At 39.5% G+C, this 27,657-nt stretch overlaps 2 protein-coding genes across 2 annotated transcripts; one reads left to right on the forward strand and one right to left on the reverse strand.

Moving 5' to 3' along the window:
- Positions 1-843: 843 nt before the first annotated feature.
- Positions 844-11,199, reverse strand: lt (vacuolar protein sorting-associated protein light). Its single transcript, XM_074088784.1, has 2 exons — positions 10,635-11,199; positions 844-5,264 (listed from the first exon to the last, which is right to left on the reverse strand). The coding sequence occupies exons 1-2, from the start codon at positions 11,068-11,070 to the stop codon at positions 3,145-3,147; spliced, it is 2,556 nt and encodes an 851-aa protein (XP_073944885.1). The 5' UTR covers positions 11,071-11,199; the 3' UTR covers positions 844-3,144.
- Positions 11,200-12,053: 854 nt separating this feature from the next.
- LOC141428777 (DNA polymerase nu-like) lies at positions 12,054-25,874 on the forward strand. Its single transcript, XM_074088785.1, has 13 exons — positions 12,054-12,130; positions 16,968-18,305; positions 18,397-18,513; positions 18,583-18,712; positions 18,809-19,043; positions 19,528-19,769; positions 19,862-19,992; positions 20,799-20,911; positions 21,056-21,224; positions 22,185-22,339; positions 22,905-23,072; positions 23,808-23,951; positions 24,784-25,874. Exons 2-13 carry the CDS (start codon positions 17,143-17,145, stop codon positions 24,900-24,902), a joined length of 2,886 nt encoding a protein of 961 aa, XP_073944886.1. The 5' UTR covers positions 12,054-12,130; positions 16,968-17,142; the 3' UTR covers positions 24,903-25,874.
- Positions 25,875-27,657: the final 1,783 nt, after the last annotated feature.

The following is a 27,657-nucleotide window of genomic DNA, read 5'->3' on the forward strand; positions in this document are numbered from 1 at the left end:
TGTCAACCTCGACACTGGCAGAATCATCAAAAAATTGATGGAGCCACTTTCCCTAAATTTGAATTGAATGAATTCTTTTATCATTTATTCTTATTCTTAAGTCATACCATTAAACGAGCAATAAATATGTATGTTGTTACACGAATGCCCGAAGGAGGCTTGTTTTTTTTAGAGATCACTTAAACAGTTCTTCCGATTTCGATGAAAGATTTATGAGTATACAGCTAGCTAGATAGATACTAGCTAGTCTCATCTCTGAAACTACCGTGTAGTTTTTGGTATTTTTGTTATACTTATTTCAATTTAATGCGCGGTCTAAGTACAGTCAAGGGCAAAGATATCGTCACGGCCAAAATTGCAAAAATATGTATACACGGCCTTAATGTTAAGTGCATAAAGTCGTGTATACATATTTTTGTAACTTTGGCCGTGTCGATATCTTTGCCCTTGACTGTACCTAAGTGCCGTAAGGTACATAGAAATAGTTGTCGATGTATTATATACTCTTTGTTCCTAGGAATGACTCAACCTGACTCAACTATCGGCCCCCATTTCACCAACGTGACAATTGTCCGTGACATATGTCGAATGACAGTCGACACTTTTTTTTTAATGGCTTTCACTCTTGCTGTGCCCCTACACTACCACGGGGCAGGAGTAAAGACACGAATTTCTCCTATGCACACATATCTCAGGTTGCAGCAGCAGATTTTTTTACGGGATGACCGTAAAAGTAACAAATTTGGAGTTGAAATAAAAAATACAAAAAGACTCCAAATAACCAATCATAATTTTTAATTCGACTTTTTTTCTTTTTTGACAAAATTGAATTTAAACAACAGCTCAGTTTATGACAGGTTTAATAGTTGGCAAAAATTAAAATAATACAAGCCACTTGATTACAAAAGCACCAAAACATAGTGTTATATATGAATATTAGTTACGTATTATATTGATCTTTATTGGGTACAAAAAAATCTTAAGATTAACATGGAAAAATATGACTAATTGCGCATGATTGTTTATTGTTAACGCACAATTTCAAAGTTGAGCTCTTGTAACGGGTTTTGTCGATCCAATCACGGTTTACAACGGTTATATTTCTAGGTTTAGATATAGATTAATGATATATATATCATAGTGATATACCCTCACTACAATTAAGAACCGATCGTTAATGTCAGACTAAACATTTATTGCAGTGTGATCTAGCCGTTCGTTGTATCAAATTATCTCAAAATTTGGCTACATAGTCCATTTATCAATGGTTGAAGTTGAAATGGCAATGAACGGGCAACATCGCTCGAAGAACAGGTAACCGTGGCGAAGCTTTGGCGGGCCTCCCACCAGGTGGGCTGACATCATGAGAGTTGCGGGCAACCGGTGGATATAAGTGTGGGGGGTGCACTTCCGTGAGCCCCTCTCCCGTGATCGCATTGATAATTTATAACTTCCGCTCATAATTAACCTATTCCCAGAGATAAATGGAGTCCATAAAGTATTTTGTCTAATTCCTCATACATTCCAATCTAGTTTTACTGAACTCGCAGGTGGTAGAAGCTTGTGCAAGGTCCGCCCGGATTGCTACCACCATCTTGCTCGCTAATCCTGCCGTGAAGCAGCAGTGCTTGCACTGTTGTGTTTCGGCGTGGAGAGTAAGACAGCCGGTGAAATTACTGGCACTTGAGGTATCCCATGTTTGGCCTCTAGGCTGGCAAAGCATCTGCAATACCCCTGGTGTTGCAGATGTTTATGAGCGGTGGTGATCTCTTACCATCATCAGGAGACCCACTTGCTCGTTTGCCATCCAGTCGAATAAAAAAAAACTACTCAACATTCTAACCAGAATCGATGTGCCTTGCTTCCCTGTTGTTTTAGCGGAAAAGCAAGGTCAATTAATGAAGTTCTTTTGACAATGCTATACAAGAATTTCGATTCTGAAAGGTAAAAGTAGGTACACCTATATCTTATCAAAAATAAGTATAAACGAGGTGTTAATTAAATAACTGAAAACCTCTGTCACCCCAACACCTTTTTAACCCCCGACGCAAGAAGAGGGGTGTTATAAGTTTGACCGCTGTGTGTCTGTGTGTGTGTCTGTCTATCTGTCTGTGGCACCGTAGTTCTTAAACGGGTGGACTGATTTGAACGCGGTTTTTTTATTTGACAGCAGGTTTTCAAGCGATGGTTCTTAGACATGTTGTATCAAAATCGGTTCAGCCGTTTTTGAGATATTGAACTTTGAAGTGATAAAGTCGGGGTTTTCCAACTTTTTGTTGGTTAGGTTAGGTTAGGTTATTTAAGTTTATTACATTTAGGGGCTGTTTCACCATTCATTGATTAGTGTTAACTGGCGGTTAGGTGTGATGCCGTCTCTATTTCTTTTGTTCGAATAGACGGAGACGGCATCACATTTAACCTTCGGTTAACGCTAATCAATGGATGGTATCTTAAGTATTTCAAAAACATTCGAATATTTTGCTAGGTCAGTAATTTTACTTAATTTCTAACTCTTCACTGTGTGCTTGTCAGTAGCGCTTCATTTTTAAAAGAAGTATTAATACTTAATTAACACGTTCCCTGTCCCCCATACAAATTGCAAAATACAATTCACGAGTCCACTTAAACATTTTGTATGCTATAATAATGCATCCTTTTGGATATACGGACTTGTATATACATAAGACAGGGAGAGTGTTAAATTGCTTAAATAGTACCTATGCAACCTCGCTAAAACATTTCACTGGCGTATGATACATGGCACAGTGAAAAAAGGGATTTAAAAAAATACAATCTGCTTTAAAATATAGTCACCGATTCTACTCTCGAATCTGAACAAACTACTTTCAGGTTTTCAGTTATTTAATTAACAGCGATAGTTGATTTGAACTATCAATAGGATATTTGACACACCACCAATCAGTTGATATTTTTATCAGATATTAATCACCATTGATTTTACAAGGCAATAGTGTATAAAAGTTTTTTTTTTATTGAAGTTGTACCCTAATTGCGGTGGTTATCATTCAATTGTGACCAAGTAGTTAATCAGTCCTAACAAATATTTTTTTAAGCTGTACTTAATACAACATTCAGAAAGTCTCGAAATATTTAGCTTGAGCAGGTAAGCGATCCGTCACGCGTTTAATTGGACCCGCTCTGATCACCAAACACTCGGTTTGTAACGTCACTGGCGCTGCACACAGCGCAGTTATTACACGACATTCCATCAGGCAGGCACTCTATATGAAACGAATGTCTACAGTTATACACTATTAGATCTGACGCCTTAGACAAGTCTCTGATAATAATACGCCCTTGGCAGATACTACATAAGAAATCATCCGTCACTGATATACCTCGCTGCTGAGCGGAAATCAATTTTTCATGCAGTTCAAAATAGTTCCGTAGTGTTATAGGCTTGCATGCTTCCTGCACTGAGAGCTGTAAGTGGTAATCACACATCATCTTCGCCAGCGAGTCCTTCAGATCCTTGATCTCGCAGCCCGGCTGAATGTTCTCAATCAGCATCCGCGGGTCTACATAATTACCTATCCTCTTAAGCAGCAGCGAAACATATTCTGGTTTATCAACAGTTTGCTGAATTAAATCTGTCCACAGTTCTTTGTCGTTGTGCTCTTGGCAGAAATTGATTGCTTGGTTGATGTCATTCAACTGTTCGATTATGATTTGCAGCGCTTCCCGCGTGTTCCCGATGCGGCCGAGCAGGAACACCATCTCTGGATAAAACTTGTTACTCTGACATACGTCTAGTGCTCTTTCAATAGGGTAGTTGTCGCTACTCTTTAAGAAAGGCAATAGTTTTTCCCGTGCGTACTTCGCATAAAGTTTCACGAGTTCACCATGATATTTTCCATTGGGTTCCACTTTTATATACGCATCAAGATATTTAAACAAATAAATGTCATTATTTTCTAATTGTTGCTTTACGACTTCTACAGGTATATTGCTACGGGAACTTACAAGAATAGAAATAGCCTTATCACAATCGAGTGTCATTAGATCTAGAATCTTGTCGTGGATCACATTGTACATATTGTGTTTCGTGATCAAGGTGAAGACGTCCTTGTGTTTTAGCGTCAAGTATGTATTTAAAGCTTTATCATATCTTTTTTGATTACAATATAATAAGGCCAGAGCTTCCAAATATATACAAGAGTCCACTTCCGAAGTCAACAGTCGTTCTATTACTGTATTAATGATGACTTTAGTCCTATAAAGGGCTGGATTCCAGTCCTGCACTACTTTGAGGAAGCCTGGAGGGTCTACATTGAGATATTCGCATATAATCATTTCGTAAAGATGGGAACTTAATGCCTTTTCCGGGTTTTTCGGCACATAAGCACTGATTGCTCTAAGTTGATTTACTTCAGAAAACTTAGGAATCTGACTTTCCCACATCGATTTGTCACTTTTACAAATTCTGGCACAGAGAATGGCTGCTTCCCCGTAAAGTCGTTTCGATAATAAATGGTCTAAGTACTGCACTCCAACTGTCATAACTGAATTCTTAGATGTTTTTCCTCCAACCTCTTCAAGAACACTAATAGCAGTTTCGTATCGCCCGTGTTCGGTCAGCCAGTTGACGCGGTCGTCGATGTCGTAGGGGCTAGCTATAACGATATCTTTAGGTGACACGATAAAAAATCTATTCTCTTCAATAAGCATGTCTAAATAATAATCATTACAGGAATATTCCTCATAGCCTCGGATGTTGAGACAGTCCGTGGAGACCTCGCTGAACTCGCAGTCGACGTAGTCGGCGACCGTGAGCACGGGTCTCTGCGCCTTTCCCGTCTTCTCGTCGCGCTCTTTGGGTACTCCCAGAAGCACCAGTTGGTTCTCTAACGGCCCGAGCCCGCTTATGTAGTAATCAGTCTGAAACGTATGTACAGGGTCCACGAGGTATTCTGTGTCGTCCCGCGTCTGCAGTTCTATTTGACTTCGTTTTCGTATGACGCATATCCGAATGGTGTCGACCCATCCGATCATGAGCGTCTTGGGGGCGGACCAGAGGAGGTTGCAGCGGTAGTCCTCTATGGAGGGCCCGGAGCGCTCCCACTGGATGAGGCCGAGCGAGCACTTGGCGTGCAGGTCGTAGACGCGCACGCCCACCTCGCTGGCCCACGCCACGAAGCGCTCGTGCCACGCCATGGCCTGCACGTAGCCCTCGCACTCGCACAGCACCGTGCTGCGCAGACGGTTCAGGAACGTCTTCTCATATAGTGTCAACTTGTTGTCACCTGCAACTCAAAGCAAATTAAGTAATTACCACTTATTTTAGCTACTGAATAACGACTAAATAAAACGGACAGTGTTTACTTCAAACTCCACATTGGCGGAATAATCGATAGAGCTATCAATGGAGCTACCTATATTTTCGAAAATCGAACCAATGTATCATTTTTTAGGTAAATATGAGTTCCAAATTTATAATACTACAGCAAGTTCTGTAGAATTAAAATCGCAAAACAGGAATATTTTTTCGAAAGCTATTATTTAGCTAGCTTAAAATGAAGAAATATTTTTGGGGTGTCTTTCAGTTATTTAACTAACACCTTGTATATGTGTATGTATAACAAAAATAGTTTTTTTTATTTGGCCAAGAAGTTAATTACCTGCTACATATGTTTTATAAATGAACTGCGCCATCCATTGGACACAAACGTTAACAGTAATCATGAAAAACATTGTGTATAATTTTAATTCATTTTCATAAATGCACTAAATTATAATTATTAAAGCATAGTACTGATTGATTACATTTCACCTCGATTTAGATTAGGATTTTAGTGCCATTCTATTTTTGTGTACTTAACAAAATATTATTATCATGATAATTAACGTCGGTGTGTAGGGTAGTGGCATTTACTAACTAACTTAATTGGAAAAAAATGTTTAATCACAATGATTAGTTTTAATTAGAACATGCAACCATAAGTAGTATGTTAATGGATGGGATTCGCCGGCTCGGCCGTCCTTTCCAATGACAGCAGCAATGACAAGGTGACCCTTCGGCCACAAAATCGTAAGGCGGCTTCAGTGTCGCCCTCAACACTATTACCGGGAAGCGTGGAATCCAATGCAATTACGGCGCTCACAGCTGAGATCAAATTGCTGCGCCAGGACATGAGCGAGATGAAAGGTCACCTAAAATGTCTCTCTGAATCTGTTTCAAAGTGCTGCTCAAGTCTAAATGATTTTGAATCTAGACTAGTGACGGTGGAAACCAAGATGAAAAAATTAGAGGAACTTTGACTCATTTTAGTTACATTTAAAAGATTGAATATTGTTTATGATGTGATCATTCTTTCCGAATGTTGGTTGGCTGAGGGATCAATTATTGATCAGCTTCCGGGTTATCAAGTGTTTCACACTAAAAAATTTTTTAACAAATGTGGTGGAGTCGTGGCGTACGTTAAAGAAACACTACCAGTTAGGTGCACTGAACCATCTATTGATGATGCTAACTGTCTTGCAATAAATATAGGAGGCCAAATCGAAGTCTTGGGTATTTACCGCTCCCCATCTTTTGCTAATCTAAGTAGGTTCCTAGATTCATTGGACATTTTTCTAAATGAAGATCGTTCCAGGCAAATTATAATTGCTGGGGATCTTAATATTGACATCGCCGATCAGTCCACGGCAGGCACTAGTTCAGACTACATGCATCTTATGGCAGCGCATGGACTGTTGCCTGCGATTACGAAACCAACTAGGTTCGAGGCTTGTTTGGATCATGTTTTTATAAAGACCAATGATGAAGCGGTGGGTATTGTTTGTAAATGCTCTGTTACTGATCATGACATTGTCATGGCTGGCTTATTATGTTCTGGTCTGGGTGGTCACAGGATGAACAGGTGGGTGCTCAAAACGGACTTTAAAAAAGTCGCACGGGAGCTTGGAATGGTTGATTGGAGCTCAGTAACCGGTAGTAGCAATGTAAATAGCGCTACGAACAATTTTAATGCTATTTTAAGCTCAGCGATTAAAAACAACACTAAAAGGGTCAAAATCAGCCGCAGTAAATTTAACATCAAACCTTGGGTCACTGCTGGTGTTATCAGATGTATGAAACATAGAGATAAACTCCATAGAGATGCTAGAGCCTCACCTAGCGACCAGGTTTTGCATAAAATTTACACTCGATACAGAAATTATTGCGGTAATTTGTTATATAACTTAAAAACAGCTTATCAGAATAAACAAATAAACGAGAACAAGGAAAAACCTAAAAAACTTTGGAAAACCATAAAAGATATATGTCAGACTCCGGGTAAAAATAATAAGTGTAACGAACTCACAAAAATTGGAAAAGATGTCCGAGAATCACTGGATAAGTGCAACTTGTACTTTACAACTGCTGGTGCTAATCTGGCTGATCAAGTTTTGACCAGGTTAACCGAAACCCAGAGCACGTTAGCTCACAAATTTGCTCCTACCTATACTGCCCAGTACTCTCTTTTCTTCCAGCCGACAGATGTTTATGAGGTGGCTAAATTAATTAGACAACTGAAATCTGATAGCGCATCTGGATATGACGGTGTCAGGCCTTTGTTAATCAAGGAAGTTGGGGATGCCATCCTGGAGCCATGTGTTTTCGTCTGTAACCTTAGCTTGGAGCAGGGGTGTTTCCCTGATTGTTGGAAACTGGCTGTGGTGTCTCCGATTTATAAAAGTGGTTCCAAAGATATGCCAACTAATTATAGACCAATTTCGCTACTCACAGTGTTATCTAAAATTTTGGAAAAGATTGTAAACATTCGTCTGATAAAATTTTTAGAGAATAACGCGTTAATCTCTGAGCGACAGTTTGGATTTAGATTGGGCAAATCAACAGAAGATGCAGCACTAGCTCTTACAAATTATATCTCGGGGAATCTGGACGCGGGTAAATGCTGCATTGGCGTGTTTCTGGACTTGGCTAAGGCCTTCGATACCGTGTCGATTGCAATCCTGCTAAGGAAACTGGAGGCTCTGGGGATCCGGGGTACGTGTCTTGATTGGTTTACTAGCTACCTTAGCAACAGAAAGCAGGTGGTAAAAATCGATGAGCATACAAGTAGTGCTGCACCCATTTGCTTTGGCGTGCCACAGGGCAGTATTTTAGGGCCCACGCTCTTCGTCATATACATCAATGATCTTCTCCAACTATCCGTTCCCAGCTCTGAGATCATTTGTTACGCCGATGACACTGTTGTTTTGTTTAGTGGTAACACATGGGGGGAAACGTACTCGTCAGCCGAGGAGGGCCTGTCTAGAGTAGCAAGCTGGTTAGACAGAAATCTTCTCACTTTAAATGTCGATAAGAGCTGCTATGTGCCCTTTTCAAAAAAGGCTGTTTTCCCTACCCCTGCCCTTTTTGATCTTAAGATTCATTCCTGCAGTAGTAACAAACCGAACTGCACATGTGGTGCTATTGGTAAGCAGAACTCTGTGAAATACTTGGGTCTTATTGTGGACGAACACCTATCTTTTAAGCCTCATATAGCGGCCTTATCTAGGAAAGTTAGGAAGTTCATCTACTTGTTTAAACGGCTGCGTGATTGCACGCCTCTGGATATTTTACGAATAGTCTACCTTGCGCTGTGCCAGTCTGTAATACAATACTGTGTCGCAGTCTGGGGCAGCGCGGGTAAGACGGCACTACTTGAACTTGAACGTGCGCAACGTGCAGTCATCAAAGTCATGCTGAAAAAGCCTTTTCGTTTTCCTACTGATGCTCTTTATAGGGAAACAGGGTTTCTTAGAGTTAGGCAGCTGTTTATCCTTAATGCAGTCACTCGAGTCCACAGGAATATCTCTGGGTCTTCACAAAAAGACCTCATGAAACGCCGAATCTACCGGGTTCCGGTACCCTTCGTTAGATCGGCACACGCAAAACGCGCTGCATTTTTTGCACATCCGTTTGTGTACAATGCTGTGTGTAGGGTCTGTGATTTAAAATCGCGTACCATACACTCGGTAAAATCTATTGTAAAAAAATGGTTTGCCTCTCTCTCATACAACGATACCGAAGACATTTTACGCTCATGTAGTTAGTGGGGTCGTAAGTAGTACCTAATCCTATTCCACTAGTTCTCGCACACTAACTGCGGAAAACACATTCCTTGTCGCCAAACACATACACACACATGCACACACACACACACACACACACACACACACACACACACTCACACGCATCGCACGCACACACACACGCGCACACACACACACACACACACACACATTAACACACACATTTCGTTTTTATTTTTATTTTTATTTGTAATGTTCCTCTGCTTGCGTTTCTTTCCTTTTTGTTTTATATTCATTAATTATAACATTTTTGTAAGTAAGTTTAAAACCTATAATAGTGTAACAAAGAAAATTGGTAAATTTGTAAACCGACTCAGTTGAGTGCCAAGATACAGGCTCAGCCTAGTTTGGTACTCACCAGATATATCTGGTATATTGTAATAGTGGTCATTTTTAGATAAATAAAAATTATTCTTATTCTTATTCTTATTCTTATAATTGCTGCCATTAGTAAATCAGTTCCATATTTGTTATTCCTGTGTTGAAAAATAGCCTTGTTTTCGAGTTAAGTTAATGATAGTGAAATTATGAACATATATAAAATTAATTAAAATGAAGTTAACATCAAACACTGCACAATAACCTTGGTGCTTAACTACCAAGCAGAAAATAATCTTTAAAATATTAAACAAATTATTCATTAATTTGTTTACTAGCTATTGCCCGCGACTGCCTCCATGTAGAATTTGTTTATCACTATCCCATGGGAACTTTACAATTTTCCAGGATAAAACCTATCCTATGTCCCTGGGATTCAAACTTTCTTTATACCGAATTTCATCTAAATAAGTTCAACGGTCTAGACGTGAAAAAGTAACAAACAAACAGACTTACAAACATTCACATTCTTAATATTAATGAGATTTATAAGTTTTTCTGAATTTTATACTATGTGGTGTTCAATAAAGAATCACTATAAATTATTGCATTGTATCTAAAGGAGGCAAGTGCCTCCTCGCTATCACCCCCATAATGGAATGAACAAAACCATTATCATTCTTTGTTTTGCATTAAATTTGTTACACAAGACAAGGCTAAAAACACAAGTGCAGTGATGTACACGCATCAGCTCTAAGAGCTGCTAGTGTATTATTTCAATAATAGTAATAATAAAAAACAACTTCTAAATCACCCTAATATAATACAACAGTGTCACATTTATTTTAAAGCATCAGAAGATGGGGAAAGGATATTGAATTTCATCAATGACAACATCACTGAATTGTAATTAAAATGATATAAACACTACTAAAGTTTGATTTTTAAAATAACTATAAGTTTGTGATCATTTTTTTCATGCTGACTGTACTAATCATCCCAGTGAATTAAAAATATTTAAATAGTTCCAATTAATATTTTACTTAAAACTGTAAGCTTTTAAATCCCTAAAATTTAAATAATGGACTTATGGTTTGGACAGAGAGAGAGAGACTATAATTATTTTATTACATTAGAAAAGCAACAAGCTGTGCCAGAATGATTATGCCTATTTTATATTGTACTTCTATCAACCATCTAATGCAAAGACAAACCTGTGAGAAATCTTCTGCCGGAACCAGATTTGAAGTAATTAGGATCCAGTGCGACCGACTTCACAACCCTCCCTAATGTCAGATTGTGCGCATTGTCCTCCGAGTACAGCCCATAGACCAGCACTTTGCCGTCGTCCGAGCAGCTCGCGATGTAGTCCCCGTTCAAATCCACGGATATCTTGTTGACGGCAATCGCATGAGCCTGCAACTCCTTATCTCTGCCGTCCTGCGACAGCGGGACCGTGTTCCCCTCATGGTCGAGCAGGTGGATCACGCCCCACTGTGTGCCCAGGCAGATAAACTTCGTATGCACGCAAATACAACTCACTGCGTCCTTTAAAAGAATGTTTTGCACATCATTGCCCATCCGATCGTATTTCAGTTTGGGCTCCTCATCAGCAGGTAAACTCTCACAGCTGTCTATATTCAAAGCCATTTTAGTGTTTAATGTACATAGCAATCCTACATCATATTTTGATTGTAATGTTCACAAGGAAAATAATAAATTATTTATTTTTATCCTCGTTCGTACCAACTACGTTCCATCCAGTCAGATTGACGGATTCCTTTGTTTTGACATTGACAGAGATGAGTGAGAGAGATGACAATACAATTTCTGTCAATTTGCGCCATTGTTAAAACGAGAAACGGATAGTTTGTTAACTCCCTCTAACAGTCTCATCTCTCGACGGCTGAAACAGCGACTCAGTTGCTTAGAGCATATTAGTCTAATAATATTAGTGTTTTGTTTAATTTTTTCCTTCAATTTATGAAATAAAACTAATAGGTATTATTAGACAAATATATATGCTCTGAAAAACTGGACCCTGAAGAGTCTGCCACACTGCAAGTTCAGCTACGACGTGTTTAAAAAACGCAGACACAGTCACTTAATATTGTATATTTAAAAAGGAGAATGTGCTCTGTAATCTCTGTAACCAAGGAATCAAAGATGAATCCTTGATGAATCATGTGAAAATAGAATTCGATCATTGGCTAATGTCCTCATCCTCGTACTTAGAAAATGTAAAAAAAAACAGTAAGTTGAGTTTCACTGTTCTAGTCATTGTTATAACAGTTGTGAAAATGCTCTATTTTCATTCGAAGCATTAAAAAAAAAGAAATGGCGCCAAACCAAATTAATTATTAGTAATGTTGAAAACCTTAAGAATTCAAATTTGATATTGTTGTTACTTAAAGTTGCTAAAAAATTGGAATTCAAATATGAGCAAAAACGACTTTCCTCAATTTAATCCAAACAGATACAAATCACACTTATCTCCATTTGGACGAAACGTTTTAGATACTTTGATCTGGCATTGGCGAACAGGTAATTTACAAAGATATTTTTAAATTCTGTGTAATCGTTGACTATAGTATGCCATTAAAATGTTATTTAGTGTCTGGTAATGTAAATATTTGCTCTTAATAACAGGATACAATAATACAGGAAGCCGCGGACGTCAGCAATTAGAAGAAAGCAAAAGGAATGAAAAGTACGTTTTCGCAAATTATTTTAGTACTTGCCAATATCTAACGTTTTAATATATATATAATAATAATTAAGAATAATAACGGCTGATAAATAACGAATTACGATATGGTGTCCTTGGTAACTTGGTAAAATTCCAATAAAAGTCGCTGAACTAAATGTCGTTCAGTTTGAGGAGTAGGATCTAAGAGTACCTATGATTTAATTATTTGCTCTTGTTAAAGGGCCCAACCGGGGCACCCGGTATATATTGGTATGGTAGCTGTATTTCGCTCCCCATGCTCTCGATTCTTGGTGGCAAGGGGTATTTTCTGCACATCAACTCTAAAAATACCTACATGTACATTTATTAGCGGTATTTATTATGTTCTATGTGTAGAAGTTAACACAATTTTAAATAGTTTCGTTGTTTCATTTAAAAAAGTGTGCAAATTTTACCGTTATATTTCAAATGTTAAAATAAATGTACTTAAATATCTAAGAGCCTTTATAAGGGGTTGATCGAGTGTGATAGATAGCACCGAAAAAGGGGGGTTTTAACAGGAAGAAATAAACATGGTTTTCAGGGTTCCGAAACCGAAGGGTGACGAACAGAACCCTGTTGTCCTATACACTTTCCGTCTGTCTGTCTGAATGTGACAGGGCTGTATCTCAAGAACCGTATTTGATAGGCGGCTGAAACATACAATATGTATTATATTGCTGCTACATCAAAAAACAATAAAAGATAATGATTCCAACGATAATGATTAGGTACGGTTCACTCAATAAAATGGCCTCACACTGAGCATATTTTGCTTGATGCAGTTTTTTTTTTTTATTCGACTGGATGGCAAACGAGCATGTGGGTCTCCTGATGGTAAGAGATCACCACCGCCCATAAACATCTGCAACACCAGGGGTATTGCAGATGCGTTGCCAACCTAGAGGCCTAAGATGGGATACCTCCAGTAATTGCACCGGCTGTCTTACTCTCCACGCCGAAACACAACAATGCAAGCACTGCTGCTTCACGGCAAGATGGTGGCAGCAATCCGGGCGGACCTTGCACAAGGTCCTACCACCTGCAAAAGTGTTCTGCTAATACTGGATTTTTGTAAATACCTACAACCGTAGGTATATGCCGTATATTGTGACTTATAGATATTTATATTTTACCGACTCGCATTTTCCCTTGAGTTTAATTTTAGGACTCCGTAGCCAAAATTTAGGCCATAGACGTAAAGTGGGGGTGTTTTTTTTTTCTCGTAAGTACCTGCGGCTCAGGCTTGAAATATCCGTTTTTCTAAAGTGTATTTTTCGCAAAATGTCTGCTTTTCAGAATGTCAACACGCCTTTTGCATAATGTCAGCTTCTCAAAATGTCAGATATTTGAAATTGCCTGCCTCCAAGAATGGCAGTTTTTGTATAATGTTCGCTTTTCAGAAAGTGCTTATTCTCAAAATGTCTGCAAAATTCAAAATTCAAAATTCAAAAATTCAAATTCAAAATTCAAATGATTTATTCAGTAAATAGGCCGCAATGGGCACTTTTACACGTCTTTTTTTAAACTACCAGCGCTTTCGGAAAGACCATCATTGCCAAGAAGAATGCGCCGCAAGAAACTTGGCAGAAAGTCATTTTTTCATAAAAATATAATTACAAATAAAATACTTAAAAACTATATTATACAATTAAAGAAAAAAAAATACAAAAAATAATAATAAAAGAAATACAGGGATGTATGGGGTCCCTTAGTTACAATACTAAACACTAACTATATCTAAACTATATCTACGTTCAGTGGAAGTGTAGAATGCTTCCACCGTCATAAATTTTAAAATAATAATAATAATAATAATTTGGTTCTGAAATATACATTTCAGGTCAAGTAACCATTAAGCTTTTGGATTTCGAAGGCAAGTTCACGTCTGCCGCCCCCAAAGTTAGCTCACACGCACTCATGTCATGCTCTGAAAGCAGAGCGGTACCGAGGGCATGGTATTGCTTCCGTTCCCATAAGCTCTATGGGATCGTCTTGGGAACTTCGACGTCGCGAGCCTGTGACTAGAATTTAAACTAAAAATATAAAAGTTTAAAATCCAAAAGCTTAACAATATACAGCCTTAAACATAACAAGGGGATGTATAAAGTCCCTGAGTTAATAATAAAATTATTATACAGCAAGGGGATGTATAAAGTCCCTATGTTAATAATAAAATTCCTAATCTAAATAATTCAGAGATGTATATAGTCTCTAAATGTCAAAGTAATCTAATTAAATTAATTAAATTATACAATCTTCAGAGGTGTAAAAAGCCTCCAAGGTCAAAAACTAATAATAATTATTAAAATAAAGAAATGGAGATGTATAAGGTCTCCAAATGTCAAACTAATAAATATTATAAATTAAATTCTGCAACGCGGACAACGGCAACAGAACCAGAAACTAGACACGAAATGCGCCGGGACACTGCCAAGTCACACTTCACAACACTATACAATACAAATACACCGACATAAACACACACACACACACACACACACACACACACACACACAAACACGAGTACATCACATCACACATTCAACATCCCAATTTTTCATCGGCTTTCAGTTTTGGCCATGTCGCATCATCACATAAGTACTCCTCAACTTTATAGTAAGCTTTATAGCAACCTCAAAATATCCGCCTTCTTATAACGTTGGCATTCCAGAAAAGTCTTATTCCCAAAATGTCTCCAATCATGGTCTTCAAATTGCATCTAAATCGGTTCAGCGGTTTAGCCGTGAAAGAGTAACAGACAGACAGTCTGAGTTACTTTCGGATTTTTTTAGCATTGATTTTAGTAAAAAACTAAAGTACGAAAATCCCTTCGTTTGGGTACGAAACCGGTTGAGAACGAAAAATATTAAAAAGCAGACATTATGGGAAAACAAACATAACAAGACTATAGCCTATTTAAAAAAGTGAACATAACGGGAAAGCAGAAATTATGTTAATGCTAATATTATAGGAATGTAAACATTATGCATAGGCGACTTCCTGAGATTGTACACATTTTAAATAGCAGACATTTTGAGAAAGCTGACAAAATAGAAGTGCTAACATTGTGAAAACGCAGACGTTTTGAGACTTGTACATTTTAGGAAAACAGACATTTTAGGCCTGAGCCGTACCTACAACCCTATAGTGTATCGTTGGATAGCTATTTTAAAATCATTGGGGTTGTGAAGACGATTTTTCGATTCAGTGATCTGTTTGCGAAATATTCAACTTTAATTAAAGTGCAAAATCATTATGGTTAATATATCAAACTTACAAGGAAAACTATAACGGCTAAAGTTGCTTGAGAATTATTAGTACTTACATACATAGTTTAAGAGGAAATAGCAGCTATACGTACCTACTTAAACTTGGAAGATTCCGTACAAACTGCAAAATCCTTAGAAAAGTAACGGTATGATTATATTGATCACCTAAAAATGCATTTTCGGCGAGCTAATAAATAATATTTGTTCCTAACATAGTAGATCTGTCACCTAAATTGAATCACCAAATAATATTAAAACGGATACTTAAATATTATTTAAAAAATTCTCGGAAATCAGATCATCAAATAATTAGATTGGGTTCCAAAATAATAGATATGTCACTAAAACTGAATCACCAAACAATATAAACCCCATCAGGTGACCATCATGGTTGACCATCAGTGGTGTAGCGGTATAGCACGCGGTACGGAATACCGAGGACCTGGGTTCGATTCCCAGTGCTGGTCTTATTTTTCTGGTTTTTCTGTGCATCTATATTTCAGTTTGTATTTTCAATTTAGGTTTTACGGGATGACCGTAAAAGTAAAAATTTGGAATTGAAATAAAAAATACAAAAAGATTCCAAAAACCCAATCTTAATATAAACCCCCTTGCAAAAAAACGGGCACCTATAGTTTTTGTATTTTATGTGCATGAAAGCTTACTGTCTAAGCTTCAATGCCTAAAAATCTCAAAAACCATAGGTGCCCTATTTTTTTGCAAGGGGGTGTCGAAATGGCTACCTAAAAATTAATTTTAATCACTGGAAAATAATATTGATCATCAAATAGTTCAACTGAAATTTGACGATAATAATATACAATGAATGAAATAATAATAATAATATCCTCTAACAAATTACACCATCTGACCCAGCCCTAAAGTAAGCAAAGTTTGTTCTATGGGTGCTAAGCAATAGGTAGACATACATACATGTACACTTAAATACATACAAACATCCAAGACTCAAGTACCTACTACAAACATCTGTCTCATCATACAAGTATTAGCAAAAATGTTCGGTTCTGGCACTTTACCGGCCGCTACCGCGGCACGCTCGCTTCGCTCGCTCGGCTCGCGCACTGAGGGTCGCAGTACTACCTAACACTCCTCCTCGCTTCGCTCGTCGTCGTACCTAACCAGACCTGCCTTAGTAGAATAGGTAGAAGCATCGAATTAAGGAACTGATCTATTTATTAGGTGACAGATCTATTATTTTGGTGATCGAATTTTGATGATCAAACTATAGTTTAGGATACAGATTTACATTAATCTGATGACTCATACTTAGAGACAGTTTTGATTAATATGATGACCAATATATTTCTTAGGGATAGATATTATAATTAGGGTATCGCAGTTTAGTGACAAATCTAAATTTAAGTGATTTTTTCGTAACTGCTACGGAACGCATCTTGGGCGTGTCCAACACGCTCTTGGCCGGTTTTTTTTTATAGTTATGTTCGGCTGCGATCGAATAAGTACGTAAGTACCTAAGTAATATGTTCGACGTAGATAAATTAAAAGTTTGTAATCTTCTATTTTAGTGAATCTCGCAGTAGTTCCTGCCACATTTCGTGTTCACCTACATCCGCTCGTAAGACTCATTGCGGTGGTAACCAGACAACACACAAGTCCAACAATGGTAACTTTTCACTGCTACTAACGTCGGGGTCACAACGAGCCAAAAAACAAACATTGTACTTTCATAGTGAACCTGACATGCAACTAAACCAGAACCATTCATATAATGTTCCTCAAGATTTGCCTGCTGTAACAGTACCATCATCTAACGAACTTGTGAAAGCAGTACGTATTGCTACAGCAGATGATGACGAAATATTAACTGCAAATGACATAATCACCCCAGTCATTAATTTTGCTGACAAACAAAACAAGAATTTAATTTTAAGTAAGAAAAATTATGATAATACGCCAAACGTGCAAACAAAAAAGTGTTTAGAAAATCACAACTTTGAGAATAATGTCAATCAAATTGATATGTCAATAGACAAAATTCTTAAAACAAATGTCGACAACAATGATCTCCGAGATGTTAATTGGGCTGATATGTTTGATACTGAATTGTTTCAAGATCTTAATAAACGAACGCATACGATAAGGCCAGATATACAAAATAAAGAAAACCATTTGATATTACAAAATTCAAGCGATGCTGCAAGTCTTGAAAAAAATGTTGAAAAAAATAAGGCGATTAATATTATCTCAACAAACAAACAAAGTAAGAAACGCAACCTTGATCAAATGAAAGATACTAAAACGATTACAAAAAATGTAAAACAGGCTGCAATTAAGGAAAAAAACACTGAAAAAGAGACAAAAAATAATTTTAGGAAAGTAAAGTATACCAAAGCAGTAAAAAATTGGCTTAATAATTTTGACCCTATTATGCAATACGAAGATTCTCCAGAAAATATAATTAATAACACAGACAAAGCCGTTAACTTACCAGTGGACCCAACTTCGAATATTACTAAGCAAATTACAAGTAACGATAATGTTGGTACCCCTGCAATTACTGAATCAACCTCAATTAATATCGAGAAAAAACCAAAGGAAAAAAGTAAGAAGGTGGTTCAAGCAACGTTGGCTCAAAAGGATGGTAAGATGAAATTTAAACTGCCGATCAAAGACCAAACAGCGAGTAAGCCAGAGCTTGCTGATAAGAAAATAATAATTAAAGACACAGTTAAGGAAAAAAAAGCCAAACCAAAGTTTATAGCTCCAATTAAATCACAGATTCCTGTAAAAAGTGTACAATTTGATGTATGCACAGTCAATGAAAGTAATTTACAGCGGATAAACAGTATTACTGATGCCATCAGCTCAGATAATAATGAACTTGTAATGGTTTTAGTTTACAGGTATGTACTTATTTACAAAACAGACTTTGCTAATGACATACATTTTTTATCATACCTATTAAATGCACTGATCTTTTTCATATTTTTTTAGTAATGGTTTTTGCCAGTTGAACAATGAACATACGGCGACGGGTTGTGTCCCTGAAGGAATTTTAGTTCAGCTAGACGACAGCTATTTTTATTTCAAAGGAGACAATGCAGCATATGGGTAAAATTAAATGATGATAGGTAGTTAGCTAGCAAAATTCAAACTCTAGATGTGTTATCTTTATTTCAGTGAAATTATTAAGGAGCTAATAGAAAAGTTCACTGTGATATGCTACAACGGCAAGCAACTTCTCATACACCTAATTTTAAATTTTAACATAGAGCTGGAACAGTATACTTTCAATATCAATGACGCCAAGGTAGTATAGAAACGCATAATTTTCCTATAAAAAACACTAAATTAAACAATTTCGATCATTTCAATACAATCTAACTACTTACCTACCCGTTTACAGATAGGTGGAAGTCTCATAGACCCGGACAGTCCTCCAGAAAACTTTGCAGATCTACAAACGCTGACAACTTTCACCCCTGAATACACCATAGCAACTGATTGTGTGCTTCAGAAGACGGCTTGGTACAGCAACCTGCTGAAGGAGTGCTTTGCGAAGCTGAAAACGTTACTAACAGACAATTCGTTATGGAATGTGTTTGTTGATATTGAGATGCCGCTCGTGCCCATTATAGCGGGTAGAAACATATATGTAGTCTCGTGCATTGACAAAATAAGTGACAGAGCTGTATTAGCCCTAAGGCCGTGTTCAAATCAAACTGACTGTCAGCCGCCGAATGTGAGCAGGCTCACTGTGATAACGTTATAACGTATTGGCGGTTAGATGTGAACTTGCGCGTAACGTTGGCGGCTGAGCAGTCAGTTTGGTTTGAACACGACCTAATTAGTACTAATCCTGGGACTCAGGTTAAACACTACAATTTATTACTAAACTACTTATATGAAAATTTATTATTTGAATTTGGATTAATGTAACGACGTTTTAGCCATATTACAGCGGCCGTGGTCAAAAACTAGCCTGACTGTAGCTTCGTTTAGCCGCTGCGCGAGTTTTTTTGCAACAACTCGTACTTGATCTTGATTTCATAAGACGAGACAGCCGTAGGTTTAGATTTTTCATACGATTTGATTTTTTATTCAACAAAGAATATTATATCGTAGGCATGGAGCACCGAGGCGTGACTGTAGACTCAGACAAACTAAAATCAATGGAGGAAATTCTCCTTGCAAAAATGAACGCGATGGAGCAAGAATGCTATAAAGCAGCTGGAAAAACATTTCAAATCAACTCTGCTTTGCAAGTTCGTACGATATTGTATGACGAGTTGCAGCTTGATACGAAGAGTAATTTGAAAATTAAGGAAACTATAGGCATAGGAGCTAAGTCTACTTCTGAAACCATGGTAAGTTCCAAGGGGGTTGTTAAAACAAAACTGTAAACCAGTGAATAAACTTTGTGGCGAATAACAGCAAATATGTCTTTATCACGAAACAGCTCCGAGGTCTCGTGTCCGTGCATCCACTTCCACGACTAATTCTGGAGTATCGACATCTCCACAAAGCGCATGCTACTTTTGTTAGTGGCATAGCCCAACACGTAAAGAATGGCTTGGTCAAACCTACTTGGTAAGTCATAATTTGGAAATGTTAGCCAGCACAACAGAATTAAGGTAAACTTATGAGCAGGGCTCGAACTTTGCGTCGGATGACGTCCAAATCACAAAGGATGATTTCAAATAGTATTCAAATTCAGGTTCCAATTCTGTGACACTTTGGCAGTGACGCGATTGTGACACTTTGACAGTGGTGCTACGACAGAGGTGCTACGATTGTGACACTTTGACAGTGATGCTACGATTTTGATACTGACAGTGATGCTACGATTGTGAAACTTTGACAGTGGTGCTATGACAGAGATGTTACGATTGTGACACTTTGACAGTAATGCTACGATTGTGAAACTTTGACAGTGGTGCTACGACAGAGATGTTACGATTGTGACACTTTGACAGTAACGCTACGATTTTGACATTGACAGTGACGCTATGATTGTGACGACAGATGTGCTACGATTGTGACACTTTGACAGTGACACTACGATTTTGACACTGACAGTGACGCTACGATTGTGACAACAGAGGTGCTACGACAGAGTTGCTACGGTAATGGTGGTGCTATGATTGTGACACTTTGACAGTAGTGCTAGGACAGAGGTGCTACGACAGTGGTGCTACGATTGTGACACATTGACCGTGACACTTTGACAGTGGTGCTCTACGACAGAGGTGCTACGATTGTGACGTAAAAAAACACCTGAATCTATTAATTGACTACTGTGAATGACTGTATAACCTACTCGGAAGTAGACTGGTATTTTTTGGATAAGCTACATTACATTGTAGATGTAGTTTAATGATGTTTGGCTTTGCAAGGGTGCAGACAGCTGCGGCGACCGGCCGCATCGCGTCGAGCAACCCCAATCTGCAGGCCATCCCAAAGTCACCCTTCAGTCTCGTCCTGTTCCCTGACGACGGTAATCCTCAAGGTAACGTCTTTCTGACATCTGGAGATATCCTTCAAGTCTTGAGACCTAAGGAAATAATCATTGTAGTTGATTGGTAGAGTTCTACGAGGACATCGTAGGTGGAGACATCGAGTCGCTGCATGTTTGCTTTATATGTTGACATAGAGGCTCCGTTGAACTTCCGTTCGGTGTACACGGCGCGTGCGGGGCACGAGTTGCTCGCGGCAGACTTCAAGCACATCGAGTGTCGCGTGTTCGCGCTGTGCGCCGGCGACGACACGCTGCTGGCCGCGTTGCAGAGCGACGACCTCTTCCGCGTGCTCGCCGCCCAGTGGTAACACGCACACACACACACACACACGCACACACACACTCACACGTATACACACATATATACACACACGCTCGCAAGCACGCAAGCACTAACGTCTCAACGCCATTCATACCTAATCACCTTTTTAGGGTTCCGGAGACAAAACGGCAAAAACGGAACCCTTATAGTTTCGCCATGTCTGTCTGTCTGTCTTTCTATCCGTATGCGGATTTTCTTAGGGACTATCAATGCTAGAAAGCTGTAATTTCTTGGATATAATATGTAAACTATGCCGACAAAATGGTACAATATATTTTTTTTAATTACCTCACAGGCGTAAAGTGGGGGTGATTTTTTTTCTCATCGAACTCTTAGTGTGGGGTATCGTTGGATAGATCTTTTAAAACCATTAGGGGTTTGCAAAGACGATTTTTCGATTCAGTGATTTGTTTGCGAAATATTAAATTTTAAAGTGCAAATTTTCATAAAAATCGCACGTCCCCCCTTCTAAAATCTAAACCACTGGGTGGAAAAATTTAAAAAAAAAACAGAATGGTAGTAAGTATATCAAACTTTCAAGGAAAACTATAACGGCTAAGTTTGCTTGGAAATTATTAGTAGTTTTAGAGTAAATAGCAGCCTAAGGTATAAAATATACCGAAACTTGGAAGATTCCGTATAAAATACGAAATCCTTAGAAAAATATTACTTATTTTTTTCGTAATGGCTACGGAACCCTTATTTTGGGCGTGTCCGACACGCTCTTGGCCGGCTTTTAATGCTTAAACATAATGCTATTAAGAGCGTTTGTACCTTTTGAGCTGGCAACGTTGCAGTTGTTAGTTTTCTCGATTATTTCATAAAAAAATAATGAAAATTAAAAATGTGGTCTCATAGAACTATGTGTCTACTGTTTAATATTTAATACGAGAGTGAGAAGAAGTACGATACGAGCTAGTCCGTATGTCTGTCTTGCGGCAGGCTGGGCAAGGCGGAGGCGGCGGTGCGGGCCGGGGAGCGCGCGCGCACCAAGCGCGTGGTGTACGCCAGCCTGTACGGCGCGGGCGCGCGCACGCTGGCCGACATCCTGCAGGAGCCCTACCACCAGGTGCTGCCCGTGCTCGCCAGCTTCCACCGTGAGTACCTACCACCATCACCAAACGCGAACACACAAAACACGCCCGATGATGACGTAGCCCTGTATTCTCTCAGTAGGGACTTCGACACACCAAAAATGTGTCATGATTTCTGAATACCTACCTTACAATAGCGTGATAAGTCCCGTTTATGGTATTTTGACTATGAGTGAGAATCACGAAAGTTTGAAACGTTATACCTACCTTAATTACCTTAATTAATAAATTTTGAAGGAAAAGGTATACTTTTCTGAAAACGCCCACGTTCGCGTTCCCACGTGTAGCCTCGTAGAGTCTGGAGAGGGCATAAGGGCTTGTGCACACTAGCGTTTTTGCCGGCAGTTTCTCAACGAGCGGGAGCGTGCCGCCGCGGTGACGCCGACTGTATACGTGGCTGAATAGAATAGAATCGTCCACGCGACGGCACCGCGGCGGCTCGCAGGCGGCGAATAATCGCGATACCGCAGCGTGCTCGCCGCGTTCCCGCTCCGCCAAGAAATCGCCGGCAAAAACGCTAGTGCATGTGCACGAGCTCTAAGCTGATGGCGGCGCACTGTCTGCGCAGGCACGTTCCCGTCGCTGCAGCGCTGGGCGCGCGCGACGGTGTCGCTGGCGGCGCGCGGGGCGCTGCGCTCGCTGACGGGGCGCGCGCGCCGCCTGCCGCGGCTGGCCAGCGCCGACGCCGCGCAGCGCGCACACGCGGAGCGGCAAGCCATCAACTTCGTCGTACAAGGTACCTCGCATAAGCTACAAACATGCTGTCGCTGGAGGCGGAGCGGTGCGGCGCGGCGCGGAGGCGGTGCCGTTTGTAATATTCGAGCTAACGGGGCACACAGGATACCACCGCTCGCTGTGTGTTTCAAACTTTAAGCTACACGTCCACTGCATCGGAATCGAAGCGTACGGAGCGGATGGATTTGTTGTTTTGTATAGACTTGTATGGTACTGCGTGCACTGAAAGGCTCTCGAACTTCCGATAGGTTAAAAGGCGGATCGCAGTCCGCGGCCTTATTGTAATAGTACTTTGTTTCTTAAGGGCGGTAAATAAGGAATTACGAACGAGAGTCTATTAGAAGCCCGAAGTCTATGAGTCGATGTTCGTAATTCTAGTACCCCGCCCGTGTGACATATGTTTTTCATCACATTTGCGAGTAAAATTTTATATTTCTAAAAGAAAAAATATTATTCTTCCAAATATTAAGGTATAGCGCCGTGTGTGGGCATGTGGCCCTGCAGCAGCGCGCGCAGCAGCATCAGTACGCACATTGACTCATTTACCGACCTTGGGCTTCATGACAAGAACATTTTGTACGCGCAATTACTTATTTACCGACCACGGGTTTCATGACAAGCACATTGAGGTCGAGGGTTTTATTTGGGGGGTTGCAACCAAGGTAGCCTGCATGTTACGACACTGTTTACGAGCAAGTGTGATGAAAAATTAAATTATACGCTATGGTGTCGGCAGCGTCGGCGGCCGACCTGTGCAAGAAGGCGATGGCGGCGACGGCGCGGCGCCTGCGCGGCGCGGGGCTCCCGGCGCCGCTGCTGCTGCAGATACACGACGAGCTGCTGTGGGAGCTGCCCCGAGACCACCTGCTGCCCGCTGCCGGTGGGTACACTCTACACACAACATGTCTGCCAAGGGAGCCCTGGCCAAAGAAAGTAGCGACATTCAATAAAATTGGTAGATGGGCCAATCAACTATTTTACCGACACTTTGGGCGTCTCCTGCGTTACCAAAAAATCGTACTTCCAACAAGATATTTCATGGTTTAATGGGTTGAACTTACGTAGGATGGCATGTATTCATGTACACCATCTATTAAATAACAGAAAAAAACATGTTTACTTACAAAAATCTGCAATTGTTTGAAAAATGTCGCGGACAGATTAGTGTCGGTAAAAAAGTTGATTGGCCCAGATACTGGCACGCATTTTATACATACTCGTATAAAAGTATTTTGTCACGCATACGATAAGCGGCACTCACATGATGTCTATGGGCGGTGGTGATCTCTTACACTTGCTCGTTTGCCATCCAGTCGAATAAAAAAAAAGCGCGCGAACCAGCGCGAACGTTCGTCACTAAGTAAACAAATGTTTGCATGCAAACAAATGTAGGGATTGAAATTGGAATCCAATCGAACGCCTTGTCAATGGTTCGAGGTTCGTGTGAGGATCATTTCAAACTGTCCGTTTACAAGGTCTCGTTGTGTTGGGTCACATATTCAGCAAATGTCAACTCCAGCTCTACATTTATCATAATTTAATTTTTTTGATTCACATTGCAGCTCACGGTTGATTTTAGGGTTGCCAAAACGAGTTTTTTTTACATTTTCATAGAGTCTGGCAAGCTCGTCCTGTGGCAACCAAAAATGTAAATAGGTTCTTTATGGGATCGTGCCAGTAGAGTCCTACTAATCGACTGTCCTACTCGGCAGCGATAATAAAGGAGGTGATGGAGAACATCGGGCGCGAGTGCGGGCTGGCGGCCACGCTGCCGGTGCAGCTGGCGCGCGGGCCCAGCTGGGGCGAGCTGCAACCGCTCAGCCTGGCCTAGCCGTCAGCTGCTCGCTTCATACTCTAACTAATTAACTATACCTATATAGCTACAGTTTTGCACAGTTAATAATTCCCTTTTGCCATTAAAGATAGATCGAAAATTCCTGAGCAACTAAAAGTGGTCTACATGGGCAGGTGCATGCATCGGGGGGAATTATTAGTTGTGTAAAACTGTACAGCACCGGCTGTAACCTTGAGAGTTGTGTTGTGATGTGAGCGAAGAAGACATTTGGTCAAATCAAGCAGAGCGGCCAGCGCCCCGCTCAAAATTTGACAACATTCACTTCACCATAATTTAATGCCCACCTTCCACGCGCAAGCGGAGCGGACTTCTTACGTAAACTATCAAGCAGCATGGCAGTGGCGTAGTGTGTCAACCACCCGAATCCTTTATTCAGATCCTTTATATTTCAATTTAAAATACTATCGTTTTTTTCTAAGATATTATTATTATTATTAATTTACTGTGAAATTTAGGCACCTCCCAAAAGTGCCGTCCCTACCGCCCTCATCACGCTACGGGCTACGACACGTTACGGAGTCCGTCCGCTTAACTCGCAACGGCGATTTGCAAGATGTGCTTCAGCTGAATAAGGCCTATAAGCTTGTTATTCTGGCCCACTCAGTCCGTTACCTCGGATTCCGCTCTCCCGCTGCGTTTCCAGCAGAATTGTGCAACGAATGTGATTTTCATGAACCAATAGAAATGCTCCATTTACCTACCTATCCTCGCACGGCACCGCTCTGGTGGAAACGGCTGAGCGGAGCGAGGCGAGGTAAATGAAGCGCTTCTATTGGTTCATCAATAACACATACTTCGCACATTATTGGTGGAAATGAAGCTGTAGCGTAGTGAAAGGCGGGCATAAATCTCCGAAGCGGCCGCTCTGCATTGGCGTATCTAGGGTTATTTTCCAGGGGGGGGGGGGGCCTGGCCTGGATTTTGTGAGAACTTCGAATCAGTAGCTCAACATCCTGGGGTGGGCATGGACCCCCCCCTCTATATAAGCCTATGCCGCTCTGGTTGCACCCTCGGCCCGGCTCTTGGGTGCTTATTATATTTTGTTACTTTTCTGATAAAATTAATAAAAGTCGTAATAATTGTATATAGTGATTTTATTTAACAAAATATGTAGGTATATCAAGTTATAATACCTAATTGCATATATGTATCACCACCATAATGTAGGTTTTCATAACTATTCCCAAATAGAAATGGAATATCTTATTAAATTCGGACGGAATTTTATGTTTATAATTTCCTAAGATTTTTAAATTGAATTATACCTAAATGTATCACTATTATGTTTTTTTTTTTTTCAAATTATTTAAGACAACCAAATTTTTAACAACAAAATAGTCACCTTTTAGGAATTTTATCAACTTCATAATCAATCTAAAATAACATAGGTATTTTATTATAAATATGTGTAAATTTATACATAATCTCAAGTTAAACCTAAATACAAAACTTATACTTGCACATCTGTGTACTAAACCTTGACAATAATTATTCAGCTAATTTTTAACGTTTAGGCACGAGAGATCCCTTTCCTGAAATATCCGTTGTGTGTAAAACATCAGTTTCCTAGAACTTCCATTTACCAAAACATCAATTTCCCTAATAGATTTTAACCAAACGCCAATTTAGCTAAAATACGTTTTTCCCAGAACATACACTTCCCAAAATGTTAATTTTTTTTAAATGCCCTTATCCTAAAATACCCATTTTTTAAAACGTCCACATTCCCAAAACATCATGGATAATAACATTGCGGTTTTCATTAATATTGCATTTGGATATTATGAGAATGGATCTTCTAGGATTTGGTTATTACGGAAACGTACCGTGTCTTACTATAAACAGTCGAGTATTTATCTCACCACATCTCAGGGATTCCATCCCAGCCTATAAACGCCCCACTGCTGGGCACAGGCCTCCTCTCAGAATGAGAGGGCTTGGGCCGTAGTTCCCACGCGGGCCCAGTGCGGATTGGGAACTAGTGCGTAATCTTATGCAGGTAAGATCTGTCTATTTCAGTACCCATCTAAAATTACTAACACTGGACTGCTGGGCTAACATAGGTTTCAATTTGTGCGAAAACCTCGGTGTGCGAGTCCGACTCGCACTTGTCCGGTTTTTTATATTGTAGGAGCTTTCACAAAAATTCTAAAATACTTAGCCGATTCGACTAAAAAATAACCTATGCTTATATGCCTACCTAAATAATAGATTATCGATAACGACGCACTCATATACTGAGGCGCGGATATCGGTTTTGTTCAAAACTCTTGTAATATTTTATTATAATATCTCATTACAGACACATGAGCCAGCTACTGTCACTTAACTCTAATATAAAAAATATTTGGCAAAATTGGCAACACAGACAAAATTACGACTTAATCCTACTTAATCAATTTAATGATTGATACTAACTTATATTCATAAGACATCATACAGTTTAGTTTTATTCTAGTTTCTAAGTAGTGGCATTGCCTGCCCGGTTCCAAATTTGTAGTGAGAATGTCATTTGAAGATCATGTTTTTTGAGTAGTGTGTGATATTGGTGCGCGTAATCTCGTTTAAGATAAGCTCAAACTTGTACTATGAGACTATCTGTGAGATCCTGTAATTGGCTCTGTGTCACTAATTTCAGATTCATATTGTTGTATAAGCTGTTGGTTCTCCTTTAATAAATAAATAAAAATTGCTCTGAGCACAACCCTATGGAATTACTACGTACCAAATG

This window comes from Choristoneura fumiferana, chromosome 6, assembly GCF_025370935.1.
Source record: "Choristoneura fumiferana chromosome 6, NRCan_CFum_1, whole genome shotgun sequence".
Classification (NCBI taxonomy): domain Eukaryota; kingdom Metazoa; phylum Arthropoda; class Insecta; order Lepidoptera; family Tortricidae; genus Choristoneura; species Choristoneura fumiferana.